This window comes from Aptenodytes patagonicus, chromosome 2, assembly GCF_965638725.1.
Source record: "Aptenodytes patagonicus chromosome 2, bAptPat1.pri.cur, whole genome shotgun sequence".
NCBI classification, from domain to species: Eukaryota; Metazoa; Chordata; class Aves; order Sphenisciformes; family Spheniscidae; genus Aptenodytes; species Aptenodytes patagonicus.
The window spans coordinates 153,946,816-153,974,190 of record NC_134950.1 but is presented as its reverse complement, the minus strand read 5'-3'; the positions used below and the strand labels follow the sequence as shown (position 1 = coordinate 153,974,190).

General features: G+C 42.6%; 1 protein-coding gene across 2 annotated transcripts in view; it reads left to right on the top strand.

The window, feature by feature from the left end:
- Nucleotides 1-27,375, top strand: part of MKX (mohawk homeobox) — a 47,734-nt gene that overhangs the window by 8,587 nt on the left and 11,772 nt on the right. For both annotated transcript variants that reach the window (XM_076331751.1, XM_076331752.1), the window contains exons 3-4: nucleotides 894-1,047; nucleotides 2,281-2,616. In XM_076331751.1, the coding sequence (XP_076187866.1) occupies nucleotides 894-1,047; nucleotides 2,281-2,616 (490 nt within the window). The remainder of the gene's footprint in view (nucleotides 1-893; nucleotides 1,048-2,280; nucleotides 2,617-27,375) is intronic.

The window sequence follows — 27,375 nt, the reverse complement described above, 5'->3', positions numbered from 1 at the left end:
ATGCCTTCATGCAAAGTCACTGCAAGTACACACATCCCATTTGGTGGTTTGATTAGCACCGCTGGCAGAGAAGACTGTACCGTGCCCTTTTGCTCCTTTGGTACCTAAAGCGCTGTGAAATCCTTGTGTTTGAGCCTGACTTTGTGGTGACCCTGTATGCTGGAAGGATACTAACGTGGATCCGTTTTGCAGTGTCAACCTAGAAAATGCTCTGCAGCTGAGAAGAACGAAGACAAGCCAGTCTCTTGTTTAGTAGTCCCTGTGTGAGGAATCTGCATCTTCACTGCTTTTTAGGGTTTCCGTAACACAAGAGAGTTCGTAAAAGCTGCTGCTCCGTAGAGCAAATAGTTGATTTCTGCAGTGACTCAAAGCAGGTTATATTCTGTGTAAGACTTTCCTGATACCCACTAGCTGTCAGAGTATGGATAAGGCACGAGGGAAAATTTGGGCTTTTATATAACCAAATTCAGAATGGGTTTTTCTGTTCAACAGCCTTATTGTAGCCTGCATAAATGTCAAAGGCAAATTACCTAACATTAGCTATTAGTTTTCATTTAGGATGTTAGTAATATAGCGAAGATTCATATTGAAAGTTCAGGGTGTTATCTTTAAAAAAAAAGAAAGATGGATATAAAATTAGTATTTTGGGACACCTTAATTAAAACCTTGTTAATAATGAGGGTTTGCTAACACTTGGGAAGGGTGGAAAGCCTGAACCTGCCTTCTTGTCTGAGGTTCCTGCTCTGCTCAGTGATAGTTTCTTGGGCTCCTGTTCACCTTTGCCTTGTTTGCCATTTTATTAGGATATACATAAACCTCATCAAAACTGTATGGGTTAGATTTGTTTATTTGCATCATTTTCAAGGGAAACTAATACATTCATTTGTATGCAGGTATCAAACTGGTTTGCCAATGCAAGACGTCGCCTGAAGAATACTGTCAGGCAACCAGATCTTAGCTGGGCTTTACGAATAAAACTGTACAACAAATATGTTCAAGGAAATGCTGAACGACTCAGCGTGAGCAGTGATGACTCATGCTCTGAAGGTTTGTTGACGCTCTTTTTATCAATTTTAAACCGATTCAAATATATTTATAAAGTATCAGATACCCTAAGTTAGCTCTGATTTCTCACAAACGCCCTCAGTGGATCCACCTTTGCTTTTTGTGAATTAGGTGCCAGTTTTGGCTCCCAGCTGCTATGCAGCCTTGCACAGCAGGATTGTGTAGGTTAATCGGGGTGACAGTCTGGTTGCATGTTACTTGCCTGTTTCGTATAGCATTGTTACTAGAAAGATAATTGTTAGTTCATTAGATTCTACAAGCCTATTGCTTTAATCTGCATTAAAGGAAAAAATTGATTGTATTTGTTGGTTTAAGGAAATGAGAAATCTCGACTGACACTTCCTTGATGGAAGGGCTATAGCAATATCACATCATTAACAAGAGAATCTGATTAACAAGACAATCTGATTAAATTCAGTGGGGCTTATTATATGGTAAACTGAATATTACTGTTATTTATTTCATGTATTTTACAAGCAAACATTTTCCTTAAAAGGTGCACTGAAATTCTCTTATCCAAATTAACAAATGTAGGAGTTTTTTAAATAGCACCCTATATTTTTTAATAGAACATTTATATTAATTATGTCTGTGGGTGCTTTTTTCAGTCGTTTGTGACATGGAGATACACTGACAGGAACAAATGCTGCAGAACATTGTCAGAAATGTGTATGTGAATTTTTAGAAGAATATGTTTCAATTTGTACTCAGTTTCAATTATTTTTGTTCTGATTTCAGTTTGTACTCACATTTCTTTGGTATGCACTTCCCTTTAAAAGATTGGTTGCAGGACAATTAAAAGAGTACGGTTTAAGCATATATGCTTAAATACGTCATAGTACTCAGGAGAAGCAAATTTCAAGTTATGATAGTAAGAATTCAGCTTGTTCACCCAGATTTTGAAATGTTTACCATTGATTTAGGGCACTTCTCAGTTTTTTTCTACCTGCCTTGTGTTGCTCATGAACAAATTAGACCCAGACACTGTTTTCTACAGTTAATTAATTTGGAATAGCTGGAACATCTGAGAACCCTGGGAACTACTGTGAGCAATGTGCGAACAGAAGAAAATGAAAATAATTGTCTAATGCTGAAGTCTAAAGTTATTTGTCTAGGTTTAGTTATATTTATAGCAATTTAAAACATGTAGAGAAAGTATCTTGTTAAGTATTAGGTATTCGATGCAATACTGTATCTTTCTTCCTTTGTTTTCAGATGGAGAAAATCCTCCAAGAAACCATATAAATGAAGGGGGATATAACAAACCAGTTCATCACACTGTGATTAAAACTGAAAGTTCAGTAATAAAAACAGGAGTGAGACCAGAAACAAGTGCCAATGAGGATTATGTGTCACCCCCCAAATACAAAAGCAGCTTATTGAATCGTTACCTAAATGACTCATTGAGACATGTCATGGCTACTAATGCAGCTATGATGGAAAAAACACGGCAAAGGAATCACTCTGGTTCATTTAGTTCCAATGAATTTGAGGAGGAATTGGTCTCTCCGTCATCATCAGAGACAGAAGGCAATTTTGTCTACCGAACAGGTAAGGGATTCTTTCTGCATCATTTCTGATACAGCCAGCTTTGGTGGATGGTGTCACCTGGAATGAGTGTCACCTGGTTGTGCCTTTTATGAGAGTAGATCACTCCTGTCTGTCCTCTCGTATGAGAGTGGATAAGTCCTGTCCACCCTCTCATTCACTGGAGAAGTTCTGTCAGCAGTATTGAAGTTAAATGCTGTTATTGACCGCTAATGAAGCTGGTTTGCTTTTTGAATGGAGCTATGGGGCTGATTTTTGAAATGACACTTACAGGCCGTTTTTGTCAGCACTAAGACAAGCCTAAAGAAGGAGAAAACTCTTGAGCATTCTGTTACAATAAAGGAGGACTAGAGGAGGACTAAAGTACTCTATGGCCCTAGCTGGGAGGAAGAGGAGGGCTTTGAAATTTCAAGGTGGCTGTTTGTGGCACTTACATGAGCCATATGGCCCCCCAATGGAGTGCACGTGAACACCTTCCCCTGTTGTACAGCATCTTTTCTGTCCTCAGAGTGCCTTCTCCAGTGCATGGCCCTTTGGTGCCCATGCATCTCTTAGGAATGTGTGGATTAGTTTAGACCAATTTCTGCATCACTCTCCAGACACAGTGCACTGAGCTAAGGGGCCACAGACCTGGCCATTAAATGTCTTGGCTTAATGTTTTTTTGAAGGGTTACACATAATTTATTATTTTAATCTTATCAATAAAAACATAAAAGCATGATTTATATCATCTGTTGTGTTACCAGTCAGAGGAAGGCACATGGGACTGCCTGGTTCATGCCAGTAAATTGCTGTAAATCAGGGCAAGATCAGGACCTGTTCAGGTCCCTGTGGGGCAGGGAGTGCTGGAAGGCTCCTCTTGTGAAGCTTGTTCTGTATTTCTTTGGGGACATAAGGCAAAGGCTGTCACCTTATCTTTGAAAAAAATGAAGTCTTGTGTCCCAAGCTCTGGAGGTCTCCGCCAGTGTCTCAGGGTTTCCACCCATCGCAGCAGCCCTTCACGTTGTCCCGGGGCCTTTCTCAGGGCATTATTCTGCCAGGGACCACCCTGCGGGCAGCGTCGCTTTTGGGATGGATGAATATTGATGAAAAGTACTGGAAACTAAAGTTAATATAGATTTAGATGTTGTACTTGGTTCCCCTTGGCTTCCCTGGCAGGCAGGTGCGGGTGCCACTCGCCTTTGCAACCTCTCAAGTTTTCAGTCTTTGCCCTCTCTTTCCTGGCCCATTGAATGTGATTTTTTTGTCCCTGTGGTGGGGCCACAAGGATTTCAGGAGGCTGTATGCTCTGGTGGGGGTAGGAGGACGTTGGTGCATGCAGGTTGTCAGAGGATGACCAAGGGGGGAGCGGGGGCCCTGTGGAGAAACGGGATCTCATGGGGAGCAAGAACAGTGCATGCATGATGAATAGTTTTCAAAATTAACGCTCTCTGTTACCTGTACCTGTGTTCCCAAAAATAGCTGCAGTCCGTTTTGGTTAAGCAAAATACCAGGGTATGTCTGACTGTACCGCTCATGCCTTCAAGAAAGCAGCAAGTGTGTTTCTAAGTGAGATATCACCACTTACAAGGAGCTCCCCGCTGCAATTTTTTGTTAAGTGAAACAGCTGATTTTTAACACAAAGAGGTTGAAGCAGAATTGTGAAGTGCCTACTAGATATTTTAGTTTATGAAGACATTTTGAGTAGTAGTTCAAAAAGCACAGAGTGAAAACTGATTGACATTTTATTTTTGAGAAACGTTTGGCAAGGTTGCCATGCTCCTAAGAGCAGGCAGCCATCGGTGTTGAAGCAAATTCTTTATTGTGCTTCCCTAGAAAAGCAACTTTTTGTAGCAGATCGTGAGTAGAAAGCTTGCTCACCACATCTGGTTCATGTTATGGGCCAGACCCTGATTTCAGGTACATCAGTGTGTCCGGAGCGACTTCACTCGCCTGGTGCCCCAGGGTCAGCGTGGCCACGTGCGTCTCAACAGCCTGCGCCAAATGACCAGGGTACGAGTGCAGCGTCCAATTAAAAAAACAAGAAATTGCAGTTTGTAATGAAAATGGGTTGTACAGTTTCCCATTTCAGTCATTAACATGCTTACAAACACGGGACCATATGCTACTCTAGCTTCATGCAACTGGGAAATCCCATGTAAAGATCAGGCTATATAACTGACTGTCAGGAGAGCGGCCTCGCTTTATACCTCTGCAGGATTATTGCGAGCTTGTGGGAAGCGGCTTTAGTGCTGGGGCGGGAGCAGCAAATCCCGAGCCGGGTCCCTCGCAGGTACAGTGCCCGTGCTGCCGCCTCCCCCGGCCGCTCCGTCCCGCTCCGGTTGTGTGGCCGGGTGAGCCGGGGAGCCGCCGCGGGAGGTGGTGCGGGCGACCTGCATGGGGAGAACGGAGCAGCCAGGAAAGAGTGCAGCCATACTCGGATATGTCACATATGTAAGCGTTTCTGTCGTAAGCTGATATGCTTGTGTATATAACGAGGCATACGCGAATGTGTTCACTTAAGGCAGAAAATTTCAGTTCGGATTAATCCTAGTGCAGGTATAATATATAAATATATATAATTGGTCAAATATGTGCCTTAAACTGACCACTGAAAGTCTTGGTTCAGTGTTTTTGTTTAGTTAAAAATCCATGTTGGAGAACAAGTTTTCATTAACTCCTTGGCATGCTGTCATTCACAGCAGGTTCGCTGTGTGACAGGAATAACCAAAACCAGACTTGCCTATCTGTATTTGTTGTACAAACGCATGCAGAAACAACAGTCCGACTGCAACAAGCACGCCAGAAATCTATAAGGAAAAGATCTAATAATGTTTATAGTGAGGCTGGATGTAAATCTAAAGCGGCAACGTCAGCCTTTGGTTTACGGATCACTAAAATGCTGACTTTCTGTAATCACGCTGCACTGCTCTGCAAGTACCCTATTGTCAGTCACCTGCGGGAACAAAATGTTCTGCATCGTTATCGCACAAGGAAATGAAAATCCCAACTTTCTGGGATATCACTGTCTGGTGAGCTGCGTTTGGTGAACGAAAGCAAAAATTAAAATGAGAGAAAGATGAAATGGCAGGACAGGGAGTTTCCTAACTTTTTTCTGCAGGCAGATTTTCATTGATTTCACTTTATATGTTACTTAGCAGAGTAGAAAAGCCAGAACAAATAAAAATAGCAAGGAAACTAAAGCCTTGCAGGCCTGGAAAGGAGGGTGGCTTTTAAAAAAACTCTTGAATGACTGGGTGATTTTTGAAGATGTTTATCTCTATTTTTAGACGTTTATACTCAGGAGTGTGCTCTGTTTCTGATGTTTTCATTACTACTGCCTTTTTCTTTCCTCTCGCCTTCCTTTCTTTCTTTCATTTGGAGCCTGCAAAGTTTGTGATTTATAAAGCATGATCCTGGGTCGTTTATTGCAGCACACTGAACACCTCTGATGAGACCCTCAGCACGCTGCAGGATCAGGCACTTAAATGTAAGGATATAGCCATGTACATAAGTACTATAGAGAGACACACGCAAGCTGCAGAACAGTGCTGTGATTTTGTGTGGTCCTTGCCAGCTTTTCCTCGCAATTTAACATTTTTAGAAATTAACATGTAATTTAAAAATGAGCTATAAAATTTAAAAGCATAATATGAACACAATGGAACCTGTTTTCAGAAACAACTCGAGGGACCCGCAAAAACCGCTAGTACCAGTGGCTTTTGCAAGTTTGATCTAAACAGTGCTGGAGACCTTGGGGATACTTTAAAATAAATGGCAACCTGGGAGAGCTGAAGGAGGTCCTTGTTGCAGATCCTAATGTCATCCAGAAGTGAAATGGAAAAGGGGGATGTCAAGTACAGAATTAAATGCACACAGCAGCATAACTGCAATTTGAAGGTTACACAGTTAAGATCATATTTCTGCAGGAATTTTATTATTACATGACCTGATTCGTCAACGCTGAAATAGCATGGAATTGAGAATTAAGGAGAGGATTGCATTTAATTTGCTGTTCTGTTGTTTTTTCTAAAGAAAGATTAAAAGGAAACGGCTTTACTACAGGGACAGTGTGAGGTTTAACATACCAGATGTGATAGCCCAGACTTGTGAATTTTAAAGATCCTGCCTGCTCCCCGCTAGTTAAGTTGGTTGTTCACTTTTTGCATTTCTTTCAGTTTGAACAGCAAAAATCAAATAAGCTGTTTTTTAATTCCCTTTAGTTTCTCAGTTTCTCAGTGTTTGAGCTGCAAGGGGAATGGGTCAGGATTATTTCCACATGACCCTGGAAAACAGTGCTTCGTCAAAGCTGAATCTTTTTTGTGGAAAGGTAGCAGTTTCAACCTCTCTCAGATGGGGGAATGGAGGAAGAGAGCGCTGGGTGGGCTGGGGTCATCGACCGTGCCGGGGGCAGAGCACCCTCCCAAAAGCCTGGGTACCCAGGGGCTGCCAGCAGGCAGGGGAGAGCTTTGCCTGGAGGCAGACCTGCGGGGAGGGGAAGCAGCGCTCCTGGCAGTGTTAGCTTTTCTCAGCCATTTCTCTCCACTCCCTGCTTTTAATGGTCAGTTTTGCGGGAAAAGAGAGTACTTGTTTTCTCACAGGTGCTGAGTGCAAACACTGTGCATCCTTGTTTTATATGTTTGTTTTCAGATGCAAATGGCTATGAATGTTTTGGGCTTTTTTTTTTTTAAACCCCAAATATTAAAGATTCTGGAGATTGGGCTATGCGCAGGTCAGATGGGCTTCTAATAGCAGCATGTTCGTGGATATAATGCAGGTATAATTGCTGTGGAGACACCACAGAGCAGAGGAGGTGCGTGTGCACCTCTGCTGGTTTTGCTTCTGTTGATGTCATGGCAAATTTTCCGCGTCCTTCAGTTAAAAACTAGCTTGAGCCAGTTGTTTGGCTGCAGAGGATTTTCTTCAAGTCAGCTTGCTTCAGGGCAGCACGTCTCAGGACTCCTGACAGCTTTATCATCACAGAGAATGAGATGTTCTTGCATGAATGATTTGAAATGGAAAAGATGACAACATCTGACCGAAAAATCAGAGAGACCAAAAAAATCAGGGGATCAGCCATGTTTCCATGGCCACAGGTTGCTGCTGCCTGTGCCGGTACAGCAGCCTGCCTCTGTTTCGCCGAGACCATTAAAATTTCCCCAATGCAAATATTTGCAATAGCAGCCAGAAAAGCAGCAGACCCCTGCACTTGCCCAAGACCTCTCTCAGACACAGCAGGAAAAATGTATGGTGCTGTCACCAATCTCTAACAACTATATATTTTAATACTCCCCTTTAGAGTTAGCCAGTGCTCCAGGCCTCAGCAAGGGCTGTTCCCTGGCAAGTCTCGGGCCTCATTCATTTAGCGAAGGTGTGTGTTCAAAGAGAAAGAAGTATGTATCCCCATTTTTCCATTGTTCAAAACGTCTTCAGAATTATGCTTGGTCTTAAAACCTGGGGCCAGCCCAAATGTGAATGTTTCAGGAAATCATGTGCATGGAAAAGCACATGATCATAAATCAGACTGTTTTCCAGTTTTAGCTGTAGACTGCATGGCTAGTAATGAATATAATAGGGAAATTAGTAAGAAAATTAGCAGTTAATTTAAGGAGTATTTAAAGAGTGTGTGAAACTACAGCTTGGGAAAACTCATTTAGTGAAACAGATGTGATTCCTTCTCCCCTTCCACTGCCTGCACAGGATTTTCCCCGGTAGCCAAATTTCTGTGCAGATCTCTTAGAGCAGAAATGTCAGGCTTCCATGCTGCCTTGCAGCGCATCAGCTGGCGTGGCTTTTGCACCGATTCAGGGGATCCTCAGCCTTGCAAACGCCGTCTGGCTGCAGCCACTGCCACTGCAAGCAGTTGCATGCATTGCAAAAGGAAGCACTACTCAAACGAGGAGGGCAGAGGGGGGTTCGGGGGGAGATAACTAGACGAGATAACGGGGAAATGCACCAGCTCGAGCGGAGCCACAGAAAGCCCTAGGCGCTGCAGCCCTGGTGCAGCAGCCAGGGACGGAGCGGTGCGAGTGCGGGGTTGCATCCTACGGGTTGTCCCCGTAAGCCTGGCCGCCCTGCGCTGTGTTGATGTGCATGCAGAGGGACCCTGCCACTGCGGCTTTACCGCGATATGCTTATGGGGACACGAAGGAGGGTATGTCTGCTCTCTCCCCTACCTGGGACACCTGGCAGCAAAATGTGATTATCAGCTGTTTGTGCCAAAGAGGGGATGTAGGCCAATGAACATGAAAAATATGGCACGATTTTAAACATGAAAGAGAGAAAAAGAGGGACAAAACACAAGAGTGTTTGCAAAGACAGAAATGCAGAGACGTGTGCTGTCACCCCATCAGTAGTGGCTTTGAAATCACACACAACTTTATATATCATGATTGGAAAGTGCTTTTGAGCGCAAAGCTGTGGCTGGAGGCAGATCACCCCGGTGCTGTGTTGCGAGCAAGACTTGCGTAGGCTCTGACACTGAAATGTGCCCGTTCTGCTCCTCGGGGCTCACGTGGGTCTCCAGCTGGCTCTGCCCCTGCACTGAGACATCTGCCTGTGGCACCTGCATGGAGAAGAAAAAGAAATTGCAGGCACAAAAGCCTTCCTTTTTGCCCAGTGAATTACTTTTACATATGAAATCTATCATCTCCTTCACAAGTAACCGCTGTCTTCGGTGACACTTATTAACACGCTATGTGCACTGCAGCAAAGTGTGACCAGGAGGGGACAGGGTGCAGGAAAGTCAGGCGCAGGCAGGACGGGGTAGTAGCAGGAGAGGCACGAGGGCTGGACGTTTCACATGCTGGGGCAGTAAATTTGAAGGAATGGTGAGCCCATAAAAGTTCACTTCTTTCTGGAAAAACGTCTGAACTGAAACTTCATACCTGGCATGGGGTTCCTGCGTGTCCCAGCCTCCTTCCGCTGTTGGGGAGAAATAATGCGACTTTGGGTAACATCCTGGCAGATTCTGCTTGTAGCGCAGACTGTTCCCCACGCAGTGTTACAGTGCTGCTGTTCATGTTGCTGTAGTTAAGGCTGTATCTGTGTTTCCATTAGAACCCTTTTAATCCACAAATTTATGACGCAGCTGTAAAAATTCAATCCAGACTGAAACTTGGCATGGGCAGTGTTCGTTCTCCCATCTGTGGAAGGGATTTAAGCAGGTACATCCCAGTAATAACCATCCGAGTTAGGCTTGTAAATTTGGAGCATGATGACTGCTGAATAAAACTGCAAGCTTCTCAGTAGTCCTGGAGTTTGAAATGTCTCATGCTCGTGGTGAGACTAGTGGAAAGCAGCTTGTTTGTATTCAGTCATATAGCTGTAAATAAAGTACGTTTTGGGGTTTTCTGCATTTGCTTACAAGCACAAGCACATGCATTTTCCTTACCATGGCAATATTTTGATGTGGGTGGCAAACACTTGAAACCCTGCAGGGTCTTGCTCCAAAGCAGGGTTTGATCACTCCCAGGTAGCGTAAGAAATTGTATTCACGCTGGTGCGAACAGTAGAATTTATCTATTGATTGTAATAGAAAAACAGGGAAATAAAAAGACCAGATCGTTTTCTTTTGAGTGGGATTTTTGATTGGATTCTTCTTAAAATATCTTCAAATCTGATTCAGTATTGAACTGCAAAATTAGTTTTATTCACCATCACTTCCTCCCATTTTAATTTTCTTTTCTGAAAAGCTACACACTGAACGTGCCTGACCAGATAGACTAGTAATCTTATCTGATCCAGCAAATCCTATTTCCCTTTGCAGGTTTGTGGTTTTTGAAAGTCATTCTGTAACTTAAAAAAACTCCTTTATGTGTTTAACTGAAATTTTTTAGGTCATTTGTCCATAATGTGAATACCAGAAACATAATGATGAAAGCAGTTTAGCGAGACCAGACTTCTGATCTTCCATGTGTATTCACAGAGAAGCTTTCGGGAGGGTTTTGGCACAATTTGAGAAGTCGATTGAAGGGATCTCTACGTGGACTAATGTTAGGCTGCGGATGAGTTTATACCCGGCCACTCAGAAGACTCCTTGACTGTATTTGGAAAATGTGGGGAACCTGTGGGTATTGTTTGTATAAGATTTTTGCCATCTTGATGGAGGAAGGGAGCACTCATAAAAACACCTGTTCTGGAAAAACGTCCCTCATCTTCGTCTGTAAAGTTCAATTTCTAATTATCCAAAACCAGAAAAGCAGAGTTGGATTCAGTTTTATTTAATCTATTTCACTCCAAACGTAAAAATTTGGGTATGAGATACAAGGGGTAGATGTGGAAATTATCAGTGATTATTAAAGACCATTTGAGGTCTTTTATGCTTTATGGCATTAAATTGGCATCAGATAGCCACTTTAGATCTGTTAAAGGAGAAATACGTCCTAAAAGTCAAAGCACGCAGAAGGCTTGTATAATATAAGTGAGTTTTATATGAGCTACAAAAAAAAGGAGCAGGAGTTTAAAGCAGGAAAGTAAGTTGGAGAAGTAAACTGCATTGTAGAAAATCTGGAAAAAGTAAAAACAATTCAAACAGAAAGAGATCAGATAAACAGCTAGAGCTGGAACAGCTGAAAAGAAACACACAAAAATAGGTAAAGTGAAATTCCAACGAGCCATGAAATGTGTTTTCCTTAATTTTTCACAGTGGCCTTGAAACCTGATGTTGGAGACTCTATCTCTGTTCTTTCACTGATGGCCAGAAGTTGAGGTTATGATGACCAGATCGTTTGGTATGGCACTGACATTTCAAGTTAACAAGGATTGCCAAGACTCTCAGTTATGACACTAAAATATACCGCTATTTCTAGGGCCAATTTTCAGTCCCTCCCTCATGCCTCCACATTGATTTAGGCAACAGATGCATGAAAAGCAAAGCAACATTCAAAATAATCCCTTAGCTGAAGCTGGGGGAAGGCTGGCTAGTGGGCGGTAGCCAAAATTCCTTAAATGTTACAATGTTTTACATTTCTAAATGTAAAAACTTTCTTTCCAATGTGAGGTACCAGCCAAATGTCTTAGTTACGGTATCTCAGAGTAAAAACTGGCACATGGCCTTGTGGTCATTTGTGGGTATTGACAGATTTATACCATCGAAGATCAAGTTAAATGTTGTCGGTTTCTCCATCTCCCCTTTACTTTGTCAGGCTTTTTTTCTCTCAGTTACTATTTGTCAACTTAAATCCAGTTTGCTGGAAAAATGAAGGCTCTTCACGACCTGGCTCTTCAGGAGCGAATTGCCTCAAATTCTTTCTGCTAGCCAAGGTATTTTGTAATGCATTGCAAAACAGCAGCAGGATTGCTCTCCTTGCACTAGATGTACTTTGTGGACTAGACACTGTGGGCAGTTTTAATGAGATCTTGGTGTGCTGGAGAATTTGTCACGGCTGTTGATTTCACGGAGACTTTCATCCCAGGTCCCTGCTCTTCTAATTGCTCTTCTCACCCCAAGGAGCAGGGTCTGGCTTTGCCCCATTGTGGGCTAAGCCATGGGGAGCCTGGACAGGGAGCAGGTCCTGGACCTGGTGTGCAAATTACATGGTCTGCTCCCGAGTATTTATGACAGCTTTGCACGGGAGGGGTGGTGGGTTGCCCATTACACGGACAGACTAAAATTCATTGTCCTACTTTTCGCCCTCTCATGTTGTTTAGCTGATGTAGCTGTTGGTTACCGCATCGCTAATTCATTTCCCTGGGATCGTCTTCAAATAGGAGCTTCCTCCAGAAGGCAACGGCCTTTGTTGCTTTACCAGGGAAAGCTCTGCGTGGCTGTAGCACTGTTTGTGCTGGCAGTGAAAGCAGTGTCAGTAAGAGCCCAGTGTAGCCTGTGAGACTAACGTCAGCTGGGGGAGCATGGGTGCTGGGTGAAGCCTGAGGCCCTTCCCTGTCCACAATATCAGAATTGCAATTGTTATGGGCTTCCTAATTATTGAATCTCAGTAGTACTGGATGTTCAGAGACACTTTTTGAAATGGGGAGAGCCCCCAAAAAAGCTGTCTTGCTCTGGCCAGCTCCAGAGACTGTAGTGGTGTTTGTAAATCATACAATCTTTCATACACACACACACACACACGCACGCACGCACACGCACATGCACATATTTCCTCGGTGCTCTATTACGATATCTGTGGAATTAAAGCCTGCTGCCTTGCTGTTTTGCTGTACTTACTCCTTCAGCTCAGAGCTGTGCAGTAGTTCACCATGGCAGAGAGCTTTGCAAAGACAGGGGAAAAAAGGCTCCCAATTGTATCATCCACAAATGATGAGATATCTCCCTTTCAGTTCTCATACCTCACTGAAGTGCTTATTCCACCTTGCCCAGCAAAGCCCAAAATCCTATTCATGGAGGTCAGCAGAGAAGACGAGGCTGACCTGCAGGTATTGATCCCAGTGATCCTTTGGTTTATGCAAAGGCCTTTTTTGCTGGCTAAACCAAAGTAAAGAGATGCTTCTTTAAACATTTTAAATGAATAATAATGGCAGGCATCTTTATAAGCCTGTTCTCCTTTTAGTACTGTCTCCGAGCATTTCTGTTGCTGTTTTCACTCTTCGTCTAATGACACTGTGAGTGATGTCTCCTGGCTGCAAGCGCACATAAGCATTAATTTGTGTTTGTTACATTCGTTGTGGATCTATATAGAGAAAAGGTCATTAATATTTCTCAGTCCTCTGTACCTCATTCAACTCACAGATTCACATCCCTGATTCTCTGCCCTGTTACTTCAAAAGGGGCTAATAATGACATCTGATGTCTGACTCAAAGTGCCTTTAGCTTCACCTGATAATCGATGGACAGGCACTCGGATGTTTTAAAACCAAGCCTTTGGAAGTGATTGATGTTGGACTAAGCAAAAATCCAGCGCACCAAGATCTGGTCTGGTTTTTGAGTGTTTTGGCCCCAAAGCACGCTACATGGTTTGACACACAGTGTTCATGTGTTTGCAAAACTTTCCAAACTTCATTTGGTGAACTCTAGCTGCTTTCAGTGGGAAGCTGGATCACACAGATCAAAGACTGTGACCGTCGGAGAATGCAAGTGCTCATACTTGGGTACTGCTCTTCCTTCATTCCTTGCACAAAATAGGAAAAATAAAGGCTTTATTCAGCCCCACGGTACTGCTGCAGTTGCTGAGGTTTGAGGAGCTCTGTCATCTCTCTGTGGATGTCCTGGCCGCTCGGAGACATCCCTTCCCTGCTCAGAGCAGCGGCAATACCCAGCCCAATGTGAGACCAGCAAAACCCCCTCCTGCCTTATGGCCACATCCTCTTTCTGTTCCATCCCAATAGCCTCTGGGCAGCAGCTCCATGCTCCCCGAGACCAAAAATCCTTTAACGGGGGGTGTGGGACATGGATCTGCTGGGGCAAACTTGGCTTGAGCTGCTGGCTCCTGCCCACCCTCGCCCATGGAGAGGCTGCGTCCCACCATGCAACACCCCCTGCATACGAAAAACCAGCCTGCAGCCCCGGCTGGGAACAGGAGGTCTCAGCAAAAAGCCAGGTCTGGGTGAGCTGGGCAAAGGGCAGCAGAGGAGGGTTGGAGCAAGGTGTCTGAAGGGGGTAGCAGGGAGAGGTGGGTTTGCACTGCCCCTCGGGGTGCGAGGTACATGGGTGCCGTGGGTTATCCGGTAACAGGGCTCACCTTCATCCTTGGTGAGCTCTGCTCCATCCAAGGATTTTGCTCCTTCGGCACATGCATATCTTTACAGCTGGATTATGGGTTTAGGAAAGTCAAATGCCCCGAGATCACACATACAGGGTAACTGTTTACAGAGGAGAGTAGGAGGGAGAAAATAAACAAATTCCTGTGACATATTGTATGTCATCTGTACATGACACTCCGAGACCTTCAAATGCTTAAACTAAAGACCTAAATATAATTTAGTTAGTAAAAATATACCTTAGTTATAATAAAATGATAATAGTGGAACTTGGCAACAGAGCAGCTAATAAATACTACACTTCTGAAATGTGCCTGGGATCCAAGTACATACTCTTTTATTGTGTAGTTAAAGCATGTGGCAGGACATGCTAGACCAAGATTTTCTTTTTGTCTTTCCAGTGGAAAACTAAAGTTCTTTGTTTAAGTGAAGCCCATTGGGAATTTTTGTTAAGTAAAACAAGGAGCTAAAGAATTCCATTCCCTTTTGCCAACTTTTTTCCTCCTTCAAGCCAAATTATCGATTAATGGGGCATTAAATATCAAATACTGCCTAGTTATAGTCATACCCTTTTTTATTTAGGCTCCTTCAACACTTTGTCGTTGGTGCTTCAAACACAGCTGAATTAAAAGATGAGATACTTTATCAGGAAAATACTACCCCTTCTAAACCTTTTTGGCCTTATAAAAATAAAGGTCAGTAATGTCAAAGTCATTAAATTTGCATACTTAACCCTATTTCTGATTTTTTAAAAGAAAAAAATATCTGAACTCCTTTAAGATCGTCTTCATTCTGAGCTTCGTTCTTTGCCTCCTTCATTAGCTGTCTCCATTTCGGTACCCTACAGTTTTGCCAGCAGACCAGCCAAGTGAATGCTTGACCATATTTTTGTCTGGCTCTAGCGAAACCGTGATCTGACAATAGAATACTTTTCTCTGGGTTTTCCTTCTTCCCCCGGGGAACCATACTTCAAGGGCAACCTGCTTGTCCAGCATATGAACATGTGGAAAATCCACTGCTATGCACTAATGATTTTCAGATGGGCAATTGTTGCTGAAAATCATCCCAAGAGCAGCAGCTTCTCCATTGTAGCACCTAGCCACTTTGGGATCGCATTGCTCATAGCTGATCTGGAATAAACCCTTTGCATTTATGTATAAGGTGGTGACATGTGCTGCATCACATGTGTAGTAACAAATTTAGGGGAAAAGGAGGTAAAAGTTACAGTTGTGGTTCTTTTTTGGCCATTGCAACACGCATCAAAATCTGACACTTATTTTAGCTTGAAAACATAAATGTAGGAAAAAGTTGAGCTATGCCAAAGATCCATGACAGCAAGGCAGAAGCACCCTAAATATTGTCCACAAATTAATCACTTTCAAACTTTTGTTTTAAATATTTACAAGGAGAATTGTCACATGCTGGGAGAGAGAAGAATGAGTTTTAAATTTTAAATAATTTCTATTACTGTTCTTCTCAGAACTGCATTCTTTTTAAACAACTTTCACTTTTAATCTGTAATTAAAGCCAAAGTTTTCTTTTAATTTTAAAAGCTTGTCCTTGGACTAAAATAACATGGAACATTTTTAAACATTGATCCAAGCTGCTGTAGATACATTTTATTTAAACCACAGAGCCTGCAGTTGGATTCCTTGCTTTGCCAGATCGGCTACGAACTGTAAGTGTGGCAGTAATGACCGCGGAGTCCTGGATGCTGCACTACCAGCGAGGAGGGTTGTTTTTCTGGAGTTGTTCCTCCCTTTGGGCCCTATTCATGAATGACTTAATCTCTGTGTATGATCAGATGTCGTGCAAGTTACTGTGCACAGAAAAATCAAGGAATGCTTCTCTTCCCTGCGTTCCTTACATGGAATTGCTGTGCCTGCCCGGCAAGCAGTTGGAGAGCGGTAAGGGTGGGAAGCGAGCAGCAGCAAAAACACACACAAAAAACCACCAGAAGCAATATAAAAAGAAGGAGACAAAGAAAACAGAGAAAACTTTGAAAGATTGGATGTGCAAGTTGGATTGGGACGTGCATAGACAGCTCCAGCTTATGCAGGCAGCACCAGCTGGAGGGGGGAGCCAGGCTTTCGACTCGGGGGTGTTACAGGGCGATACATTCACCATGAAAAACAAAAGTGTTCCTCAATATTTTCTCTGGACCGTTGGCCATAAAGATGATTTCTAGTGCATGTTTCTATTAGCTTGTTTCGTCTTGGAAAGCAAACATTTACTGTTTTGATGGGCAGATCTCAAGAAGTTCAGGGAATCAATGCTTCTTAGTCTTTTTATCCTCTTGACCTAATTGCTTGTGTGGTGTAATTCTGTCCTTTCACAGGATGTTAAACCACTTCACTTGAAGCCAAGACAGAGATTTTCATTAGTTGTGATATTAATTATGCGATGCGTGCCATACAAGGAACTTTTCTTGCGATGTTTTGGTATTTTCTTAGAGATCCAGCAGAATACAGGGGGTGAAGTGGTGCATAACTGTCTCCGCATTTATACAGACCTCTTCCTTGGTCTTTTAAGTTTCAACAAAGTTTTCGCGTATGTTAGGTGCCGTTCTCAGTTAAGAGTGAAGAAAGGACTTCTATTATCTGAGTTGTTTTTCTCATCACCAACACCCTGCGGCCACTGCAAGAAATTCTGTCTGTCTCTCCATGCCCTGGTGTGGGGACAGATTGCTATAGCAGGACTCCCACGCAAAACAATGACTGGTAGCAAATGGGGAATAACTTGACTCAGGTGCTGAACTCCTCCAGCTGTCAATGGAAGCTACACTTGTTTGTCTAGGGCAGTGACTGGAATAGTCATTTAGCTCTTTTTGAGACACTTTCCATCCCTTTAGTACTGACAATGGACTTAAAAGAGGTACCTCGCTTTTCAGGTAGGTTATGGCTGGAGTATCATTTTAGCTCTAAGAGGCAAAAGATAGAAGAAAGGATGGGGATGAAGGGAAAAAGGAAAACTCACAACCAGGAAATAAATACAGGTGGGAAAATAAAGAACAGAAACTTTTGAAAGATTTAAAGAGAGGAGAGCGCTGAGAGGGGACAAGGAAAGGGAAATGCAGAATCGAGGACAAGAACAAAAAGGAAGAGGAAAGGGGAGAGCGATGGAGGGGAAGGAAGAGGAAAGAAAGAGATCAAAGGGATGAAGGTAAGAAGAGAAAATACTGGGGAAGCAGATACAATGGAAATACTGGTAGGAATCTGGAGTGTAACCGGGAAGGGCTCTAGAATAAATTAGGGAAGCATAGGAGATACTAGCATTTTTCACAATTCAAAATGAGAAGTTTGACATTTCTCCCTTTCAAAGTGTTTGACAAACAAGGGTAGATAAGCATTCAAGATAGATATTTTACCACTCTTCTTGGAAGGCACCTTTGAATCTAATCACTATGTCTTGGCATTTTTTTTCCATGTTACACAGGCTAAGAGCAAATACACTTCCAGAAAAGGGTATGACCTTGCTTAGAATACAAAGCAAATTAATCCAAACTGTTGCTCACAACTCAGGGAAAAAACAGAACTTAGTTTGGGACTGGGAAATACTCTAGTTCTGGTGGCAGTGGTGGGGGGGGTGTCTGGTTATTAATTTCCCAGTTTCTTGGTGCATCCGCAATCCCTGACTAAGCTGGACACAAAAGTATAGAAGGGTTTTCAAACTTTGGCTTAATCATACCCAACCCAGACTTTGGTGAATCCCACCAAGACCTGTTTTGAAAACTGTAACTAGTTTTCAGGCTGCTGTAAGACAGTTTGGCCAAATGCGGAGGCTTCTCTGACCCAGCGTTCCTGAACGTTTGCACTTCTCCCAGGTCTACTCCTTTCTGTAAATTTTGCAGATCAGATCTCCTGTTTGAAAAGTTTTCAAGTCATCATCTGTAACTTGCAGGCAGAAAATCTTCTTAACCTATTGCACAGTTGGCTGAGGGCAACGTCTTTGTGTTCTTCTGAGATGAGCATCGGCCAGTAGCATAGAAAGGACATCACCCGGGATGGACCGATAGTCTGATCCTGCATGGCAAATCATGCATTCCTATACAGTTCATGATATATATGAACCTAAAATATGTCATGCCAGATCAGATTATACATATAATTTTCAAGTTCAACAAAAGGTTTTGTTTCTTTTTCCCCCATCATTTTTTAAAGAAACAGGATTTATCTGAATTAAAAACATGATTGGTGATGACGAGTGGGTGGTTCTGTTTACCCTGCCACATTATATAGTACCACTTTTACTCCTTGTTTGGATAGCAGTCACAAGACCCAGATATCAAGCTGTGCAAGTATTTTTCTTGCAGCAGCCTTTCTTTTTTTGGCAGGCAGTGGCTTTGGAGATGCCTCGCGTTTTGTCATGTGATTGGACTGCTGATGAGGTTTCTGTGCTGCCTCATTTTCCTGGATTCCATCTGAATTAACTCTTCTTTGGGTCACGATCCTTAGCACGCTTCTGAATGAGTGGGGTTTTGCATCATAGTGTAATGAGCTCCTAATACTTAGTCTCTGTAAGAAAACAGCCCGTAAAGAAGGAATTTGCTGCATTTGTTCCACGTGACAGAAATCTGTTTTCTGTACCTCCAGCTGTCCACATCGAAAACACATTCCTTCTTCACAGTAATATTCCTTCCTGAAACAAGGGAAAATGAGGGGAAATTACTAGTATATAATCGTTCCATCTAAAAACATTCAGCTTTGTCTTGTAAACACATAAACTAGTTCTTTGTAAACAAATGTCTTAATTTTCTTTAAACTGAATATTTAGATGTCAAAGATAGAGAAGCTGGATATGTCAAACACATATGGTTCCTATTGCATCAGAGGCTTTCTTAATTTCGGTATTCTAATTGAAAAGACATTTTTGAAAGCAAGCTAACTTTACAGAAACGAATCTATCTGACCCTCTGTCTGGTCTAGGTTTTATTCTTCCATCTATCACCATACTCTGGAAACATCTTCCACTTCAAATGTACAGCAGTAGCAATATCTCTCATGGACTTTGAATTGCCCTTGATACTTCCAGTGCTTGACATGGAAGTGCTGTTTGGGGTAGCTGATGTTGGGGAGCTGACAGGGTCTTAAAGGAGAGAGAATTAGGAAGAGGGAGGAATGGGAGTAGGGACTATAATTTATTCGTAAGTTTTTACCTTATTCCTGGATAATTTATAACACAAAATGCCTTAGGCTAAGAAATATCTTTAACTGGACAAAATTTCTATCCACATCAGAGAAATCCTGCAGCTCTGCTTTAAAATACAAGCTATTTTATAAATGTCATGAAACAACTACCTGTCTTGGATAAGGTAATATTTCAGTTTGGCATCCAATATGTATTCATTTTTCCTCCTACAAATAATAAGCAGAAAACTATTAAGTTTACATCTGAAATAGGTACCTTTGAAATAGAAAACACATTTGCATTTCAGGCACTGCCGTTAGGTTTTCTGCTAGTGTGGGCTTTAACTGCAGGTGCATGCTCTGCAGAGAGCTGAGCAGTGTACATTTGCTTGCAGGTTGCGATGGGGTGGGATGTCTTGTGGAGCTGAGTTAGAGGCCCCTCTCCAGCAGCACCCTGAGCCCTTTGCAGTCCAGGTGCTGGGCTCTGACCTGCTGCAGTGAGTGCACCAGATGTGCCACTGGCTTTCGTCTCAATGCTGTATAAATCCACCTTTCCCAGGCATACAGAATATTTAACAATAAATTGCCTTTTTTTAAACCACTAACGTGTACAATATAAAGTCCTCAAAGGTCACAGAGGTCAATTTATTTATTAAATGGAAATACTTGGGTCCAAAAAACATTATGAATCATTTTGGTGTTTTAAGTTCAGGATGCAGAGTAAATTATTCCAAACATAATGGTAGCCAAATGTCATTCCCTCCAAACGTTTGTGTAATATCTATTTATCTGTGGGCAGATGACTGCTATGTATAATCAGAGGCAGACTTTTGTCAAATTGAGACTAAGTAAACACAGCTGAACACAAGCAAGTTGGACTACAACTTTTTTGAGTTTTGCCAGTGCTGTTATGACCTATGAAAATGAGTATTTCTTCAGAGCAATCTGCTTTCAATACGGGAGAATTTTTAGTGTTTCAAATTAACAAGTGTTGATTGGAAATTTGTTCTGTTTAATTTTAATATTTTTTTTGTCCAAATAAATGAAAAGTCTGTATTTGCCCAAAGGAGGGCATCCTTTCTGCTGCTTAGAAAGTAGGAATGTTTTGTAAAGGAACGTGTCTTGCACGTATCTATGAGAACAAGAACAACAGAGAAAGAGCTGTAAACTCATCTGAAGCTTCATTATATAAGCAGAGGAAATTCTGTACTGTTTCCTTGAAATGCAAATGCTTTTTTTCTTAAATGTGCTGTGCAAGTAAATGTAGCATTTAGGCAGTAGATTTTATACTACTACATATCTAGATACTGTTTTCATCATCCTTGAAAAAGTAGTACTTCCATTTATAAATTTTGCCCATTTTTCTAACACTTAGTGTCCTACTAAACATTGTCTGCAGATCCTATTTTTCTCTGAGACACAAAAAGAAACGAGTCTGATTTTATTGACAAAGAGGAGTACAATTTAAACCTTAGTTTTAATACGTGAATTTTCTTCTTTTGCATTACCAATCGTTTGAACAGCAAACATTTTGCTCTCTTGATTTTAAGGGCCACAGCATTTGGAGTCTTGAGGAGGCTTTGGGCAGAAGTCAAATAGGAGTCTTGCTTGAAAATTTGTCTTTCAGTAATTACAGCGAGTCTCATCCATGCCCAATATCTCTGTTTCAAGGCACTTCTTTCGAAGGGATTTTTTTTTCATTTTAAGTGCTGTATACAAACCAGTTTACGCACCAAATTCAGGGGTAGCACACGTGCACAGGTTTGTGGCCAGGGGAAACTTTCCCAAAGTCCTTGTGCCCTGTATCCACAAGTCATACTCCCCAATCTGCCTTTTTTTGGGCAGCAATTACCATTTTCAAATTTCTAACAAATTCTTACAGCAACAATAGTTTAATGCCAGCAGCCAAGCATACACAGCACCTTGTACTTGATGGGTTGCTCCAGCATGGCTTTGGCTTTGCAAGCCAAGTACCATCTCAGCAGGTAGTCTTGGATGTTTTTTGAAAGAACCGCAGCAGAAGTCTCTTCTTGCTTCAGTTTCCTCTGCCCCTATCATAGTAGCAAAAGTAAAATGAGGATGCAGCTGGAAATGGGGAGGAGGTGGAAGAGGAAGAAGATGATAGAAAAGAGGACGACATGACTGAGAAGCTATTCTAGTTGAGAATTGCAAACAGTGGATATGCCTATACATTCCTATATGTTCCTATACTTTGTTCTCTGTACCCACATGCAGATTTCAGAAACAAAGCAGGAGATGCTGCTCCCAGGCCTGGCTGAGCAATGCAGCTTCTTAACATTAACCAAAATCATCTGGAAAAGGCCTTGATGCCAGGGTTTTAGACACTTTGTTAACAGTTTCCTCTGGGCAGCTCCTCCTTGGGGACTAAGGGTACAGACACAGTGTCAGCGTCCTGGTTCTCATTCTGGGATTTCTGCTTCACCACAAATGCTAATGAGGCTTGTAAAAATAAAAATAAAAACAGAATGTGCCAGGTGTCATCTAAGCCCGTGGAGTGGGCCTCTGGGTGTTTGGAGGGTGCAAAGCAGGTACTAATTGCAATGTTAGGACCATCGGGCAGGACTTGCCCCGAGTTGTAACAGCTTGCGGCAGCCGGCTGCGTTGGAGTTGCGAGAGGAAGGGGAGAGCCTCGCTGCAGACAGGGGCTGTGGGTGGTCAACACCCTTCAGGGTGTGTTGAGCAGCCCTCAACATGCTCCTACCTGAGATGGTAGTTGCCCAGGAAGTGCTATCAGGAGAGTATTTTAAAAAGATATGCTTAACCTTGAGTGCAATTGGGGTTGGTGGTGTATGCCAGTGCTAGCCGAGTCCTGCCTGTGGGTGAGCCACTCCCTCAGCAGTGCTTCGAGGGGCTGGTTTTGCCAACACCTTGCTAATTTGTTCATCTGAAGTAAAACGGTTGGTGGCAGCCAACTAGGTACGTTGCGTGAGTGCTTTGTGTGCCCTGATGAATCTGTACCCTCAAATACAACATTTGCTGGCGATGCACAGTCTGTTTGCCCGCCGTTGCAGAAGGAGGGTGGTGAGGAAAGCAGGCGTTGTCCACACGTGGGATTTGCTGCATCTGCTTTGCAGACCCTTTGCAGGTCTCCATAAATTTCGCAAACTGTGATGTATAGGCTATTGCTCTACGGGAAAGCTTTGGCTCATGGGCAAAAATAAAAAGTAAAAACTCTTGCAAAATGAAAGAAAAAACTTTTATTGTTTTAAAAGTGGAAACAGAATTACTACTAATAATAGCAGTGAGTTAATTAGAGAACATGCACCATTTGAGTTCACAGAGCTTAAAGCCTTTGCGTTGTAGCTGCCTGGCTTGTGTGGCTGCTCAGAGTGCTCCTCTCATCATCCGTCCAAAGACTCAAAGCCTAGAGTTGGACTGTTGGAGGGATCAAAGGATCTCAGTTTTTTTCACCATAGTTACTCCCTAAAAAATATGAATGTTATTTATGTCTGGAACCATGGCTTCTTGTCTCATTGCTTTTCTCTATAGAAGTGAAAATTCAGGATCTTAATTCTTAAAAGGGAGATGAGGATGCAAGGCTGTCTACACAAATACATGATGGCTGCTTACCCTTAGGAAAGCATCTAAGCACGTCAGGGAAGACACATAAGCAAATTACAGAAGTGTGAGTTACTCTGAGATAAAGTTAATTTGGTTGCTCCTTGAGCAAAAAGTCCACAGTGATTTCCAACTGCATCTGTGTGAGGAATTGCATTCTCTGAATGCACATATTTTCCGTATTTTTATGCATATATATGTAGCCCAGGTTCCCCTGATTGCAAACCCTGCTGGATGAAGGGGTTTTTTTGATTTATGGTAACAGGAGGGAAGACTGGTTATTTATACATTCTGATAAAGCTTCTGACTTGTTTTTGATCTACAGATCTTTCAAATTATTCAAAATTCGTATTTTTTGAAGTATGTCAGTTGGTTTAACCATAAATACCGTATGGCTTTACCATAAATATGTATGTGTGTTTTAAGTCTGATATAGCAAACTGTTGCAGGAGAGAATTCCCTGATAGAAATCTCCTGACTTCCAGGAAGACATGCATGAGCTAATGTAAAACAAATATGTAGTAAATATGACATTATTGCCTTCTGCACCTGTCTAACATATCTTTGAGGTACCCTGTCTCTGCGCCAACCTGACATTTTTAAACAAACCGTATTCACCCTATTTGGGGGAAAATGTTACAAGGGGCTGCTTTAGATAACATTGTCTTTGATCTTGGAGGCTGATAGCCAGCGATTCAGTTAGGTTTTAGAGGAGGCTATTGGCTTTAACTGCTGTTAGATCATGTCCACTATGGTGACTTGGGCTACACTGGTCAAGGTAATCAGTGCCTTTTTGGGAGAAATATGTTTAATAGTTCTGGATAATACATTTTTCCCCTGTGGTAATAATACATTGTGCTTCAATAATTTGTCATTTTATTAGTACAAAGGCATGCATTACTTTTTATCACTCATTATTTAAAAGATATGTGTTATTACTGTCACAATTACTATTACTACTATTTTGGTGTAGTTGCTATTTAGGTATAGTTTCCAGTGGCCACTGTAGCTTTTTCAGGTGAGAGCTGTTTGCAATGATCTCAGAGCATCGGCATCTTCACTCAGAGACACAGCCTGGGCATATTGCCCGTGGTTTGGAATCTCTCTATTTGAAAGCAAATCTGTGTGGCTTGAAATATGGTGGCTTAGGGTCCTCTACAGCTCAGCAATTGCGTCTGCAAACTGCTCTTCCTGGGACAAATGGCAGCGGGTTTGAATACGCCTCGTTGTTACGCAGTGTGTCCTACAGTTAGAGGAGTCGAACGGAACAGTAGTAATCTCTGCAGCATCATGGAGTGAGTTTTACAGAGGCCGCAAAATTCGTGCAATTGTGCTATACCAAGAACTGCAAGCAGTATATCAAGGTCAGGATGAGCTAGTAAGTCCTGTCTCTCCACAGCAATCTTTGCTATGATATAGGTCCATTAATGTGGCATAGCATTGCTGTCACAGCTCAGGCAGAGTGCTATGCCACGTGGATACACGATGCCCCGCTACGTGGTGCACATTTACTCAAGCGTGCCTCATGTCTGAGGCCCTGAATGCTGAGAAGTCTGAATTCAGTCCCGTGTTGTTATCAGTTGACGATGCTTCCCTGCTGGTTTCTTGAAAATCACTGTCTCCAAAAGCAGCAGTGTGTGTTGAATAACAAACCCCTTCACATTCAGACTCTTCAGGTTTGGGAACGGAGCCAACATTCTTGAAGAATGATTTAGTGGCCAATAAACATCTGCAAAGTCTGTAAGACTGTCAGAAGCAGTAACATTGAAAGTAAAGATCATATCAGTAGCAATTCCCCTGTCCTGACAAGGCATTCAGTGCAAATATTTGTTCAGTCATCCTTGCTCTCATTCCCGTTATCACAGACAGTTTCACAAGTTTTGCCAAAAGAGCAATTCCATCTTCTTCCACAAAGCTGTTCACATCCAAGGCCTTTGCAACGTTAAATACTGGCGTACTACTGTTTCAGGACCTCCCACACATGCTCCTTTGGAGCACAGGAGCCTCATCTGTCTTATGCAGAGACTCTGCTGTGAAAGGCTCTTACAACTTTCAATTAGTGAGCGTCTGCAGTGTTAAGATTTTGCTGCTCCTTGAGGATTCAAGCTCAGTGTGGCTGATTTATTACACTGCACCAATCTCCAGGATAGTCAGGATAGTCTTTGAGCTCTTCTAAGTACGATTCTCCTTGCAGAGTCATGGAAATTGCACTGCGCTAGGACTCAAACCATGTGTAAATACAAGATGATGGTTGGAGAAGAAGGAGGTGTTTCTGCTTCTTCAAAACCTCTTGGCAAATGGGTACAACTTCCTGAATAATTCTGGGCACACAATTCTTCTGCTCCAAGAGCCTTCCCCCTTTTGCCTGGTTCGCTGCACTGCCTCTCACTTGTTTGGTGAATAGGAAAACTGGAAACACAGCCCTTCTTGAGATACCTCCCAGTTTACTAGAATCTCTGAGGACCTGTTCAGAAGGTGTCTGGGAATATTTAGGTTTGGGAAGAATTCCTGTAATGGAAATAATAACAGTGCAAGTTGTGGTGAGCAGGAGCATGAAGACTGCAGTACCTTCACAAGGGAAAGCAAAGGGAGCAGAACTAAAAACTTGATTCAGAAAAAATGCAGTCAAACACGAACATCATTTTTGTGCAATTGGAGGTGAGAATAATCCATGGGCAATTATTCCCCGTGCAGTTCACTCAGCAGTGTTTCTTTTTGCTGATTATTCTGCATACAGTCAGGGAGGTGTGTGACTACAGCTTTCTGTGTAGGTTTCTGTAATTCCTCAGGATGCTGAATAAAGGGGTTCCCATCACATTTCTAGCTAGATGAGGAAAGAGATACTTTTCTGATGTATGTGAACTAACCCAGTTTCAAAGAAGACTCAAAACCCAGCTCACGTCCTCACTGGGTGCTCGTTGCTGCTTCTCTACCGCCAAAGCACTAACGTGAACGCAGCTAAGCATCTCTGAGGACAGGATGATTAATTTCATGATGTGCTGTTCTGTGCCATTTGATAGGCTCTATCTGGTCCTTCACAAACTTTAATAAAGTTTTCATAAGACGTCCGTAGGATTTCACAAATGGGGAACTGAGGCACTGAACAATTACAATTTGAAGTCATTTTAGATACCTAAGACCTTGTGGATGCTCATGATTTCATGGCTCTTTATACATTCAAAGCACAGCTCTCATTGACCTCATTTGCACCTGCAAGTGCTCAGCACTACTGAAGATGAGAGCCCGGGCTCTCGAGTCGAAGTCCAGAGATTGGGGAACATACTGTGGCATCTATGAAAAGGTTGGTTAAAACAGCTCATCCAGCCCCACACACAAACCTGTAGCAGAAGCAGAGAGACTGTCAATCACTAACATGATATACTTGGCGTAGTTAAATCCATCTTTTATCTTCTTGTGTTCCCCTCCCACAACAGCCTTGCAGCTGCTGTGCCGTGGTGCTGAGGTTGTGCAGGGAAAGGTCTCGCCTACTGTTCTGGGTTCAGCCCTGGAGCAGGTCCATCCTGCGACTTCGGGGAGGCAGTGACCACAGAAAATACCGTGTGTGATTGTACTGCTGTATCTCACAGTACGTTCAGTGGGAAGGCAGACTGCTTAGGCATTTCCATTTTCATGCACACATCATATAGAAGCAGATACAGATATGTATATATATGAATATATCTGTATCTCCTTATATATATAAATAATTTTTAAAATTTCGCATGTGATCCCTTCATTTGTAGGATCTGTTGTGCAACAGTTGTTTGGGGTTACCATGAAGCTCTTTTGCAGCCTACAGCCATTTTTATGGCTGTTTGACTGTTGGAGCCCTGTACGTGCTTATGCACTTCCTTACAAGCTGCTTGAATTTTTATGCTTGTGCTCGCACGGAGCGCAAAAAGTTTGGGACATAACTTAGGTACCTGGGGTTTAGTATTTGGACATAAGTATTGTGCACATCCATGCAGTGGATGGAAGTAGCTATGTTTAAAAAGATCATATTTGTCAGTCTCTTCTTTATCTTACAGGCGAGTGAAAGAAACAGTGAATTTCCTCTCCCTGACAGACTTATCCATTCTTTACTCCATGCTGCTGGCTAAACACACCCTGGAAATCAGTTCTGGCATTCACTTAGAAGTTCCTCCACTTGCCTGAAAATACAGCACCTTGTAATTTAAATTGCCTTTGTGCAGCATATGCCATGTCTGAGCCCGCTTGGCTCCCAGGAGCAGGAGAGGAGCTGGCTCCTGCAAGCGGGGCCGCGGGAACCAGAGGGCACATTTCTCCGAATTCTGCAGGAGGCTTCTGAAAATATCCTGTGTGCACGCATTCATATCATAACGTTACACCGCATATGTAGGGTCTGCTCCCAAACCCACAGCCAACTAGCATAACAAAATCAGATTTTACTGCTGTAGTG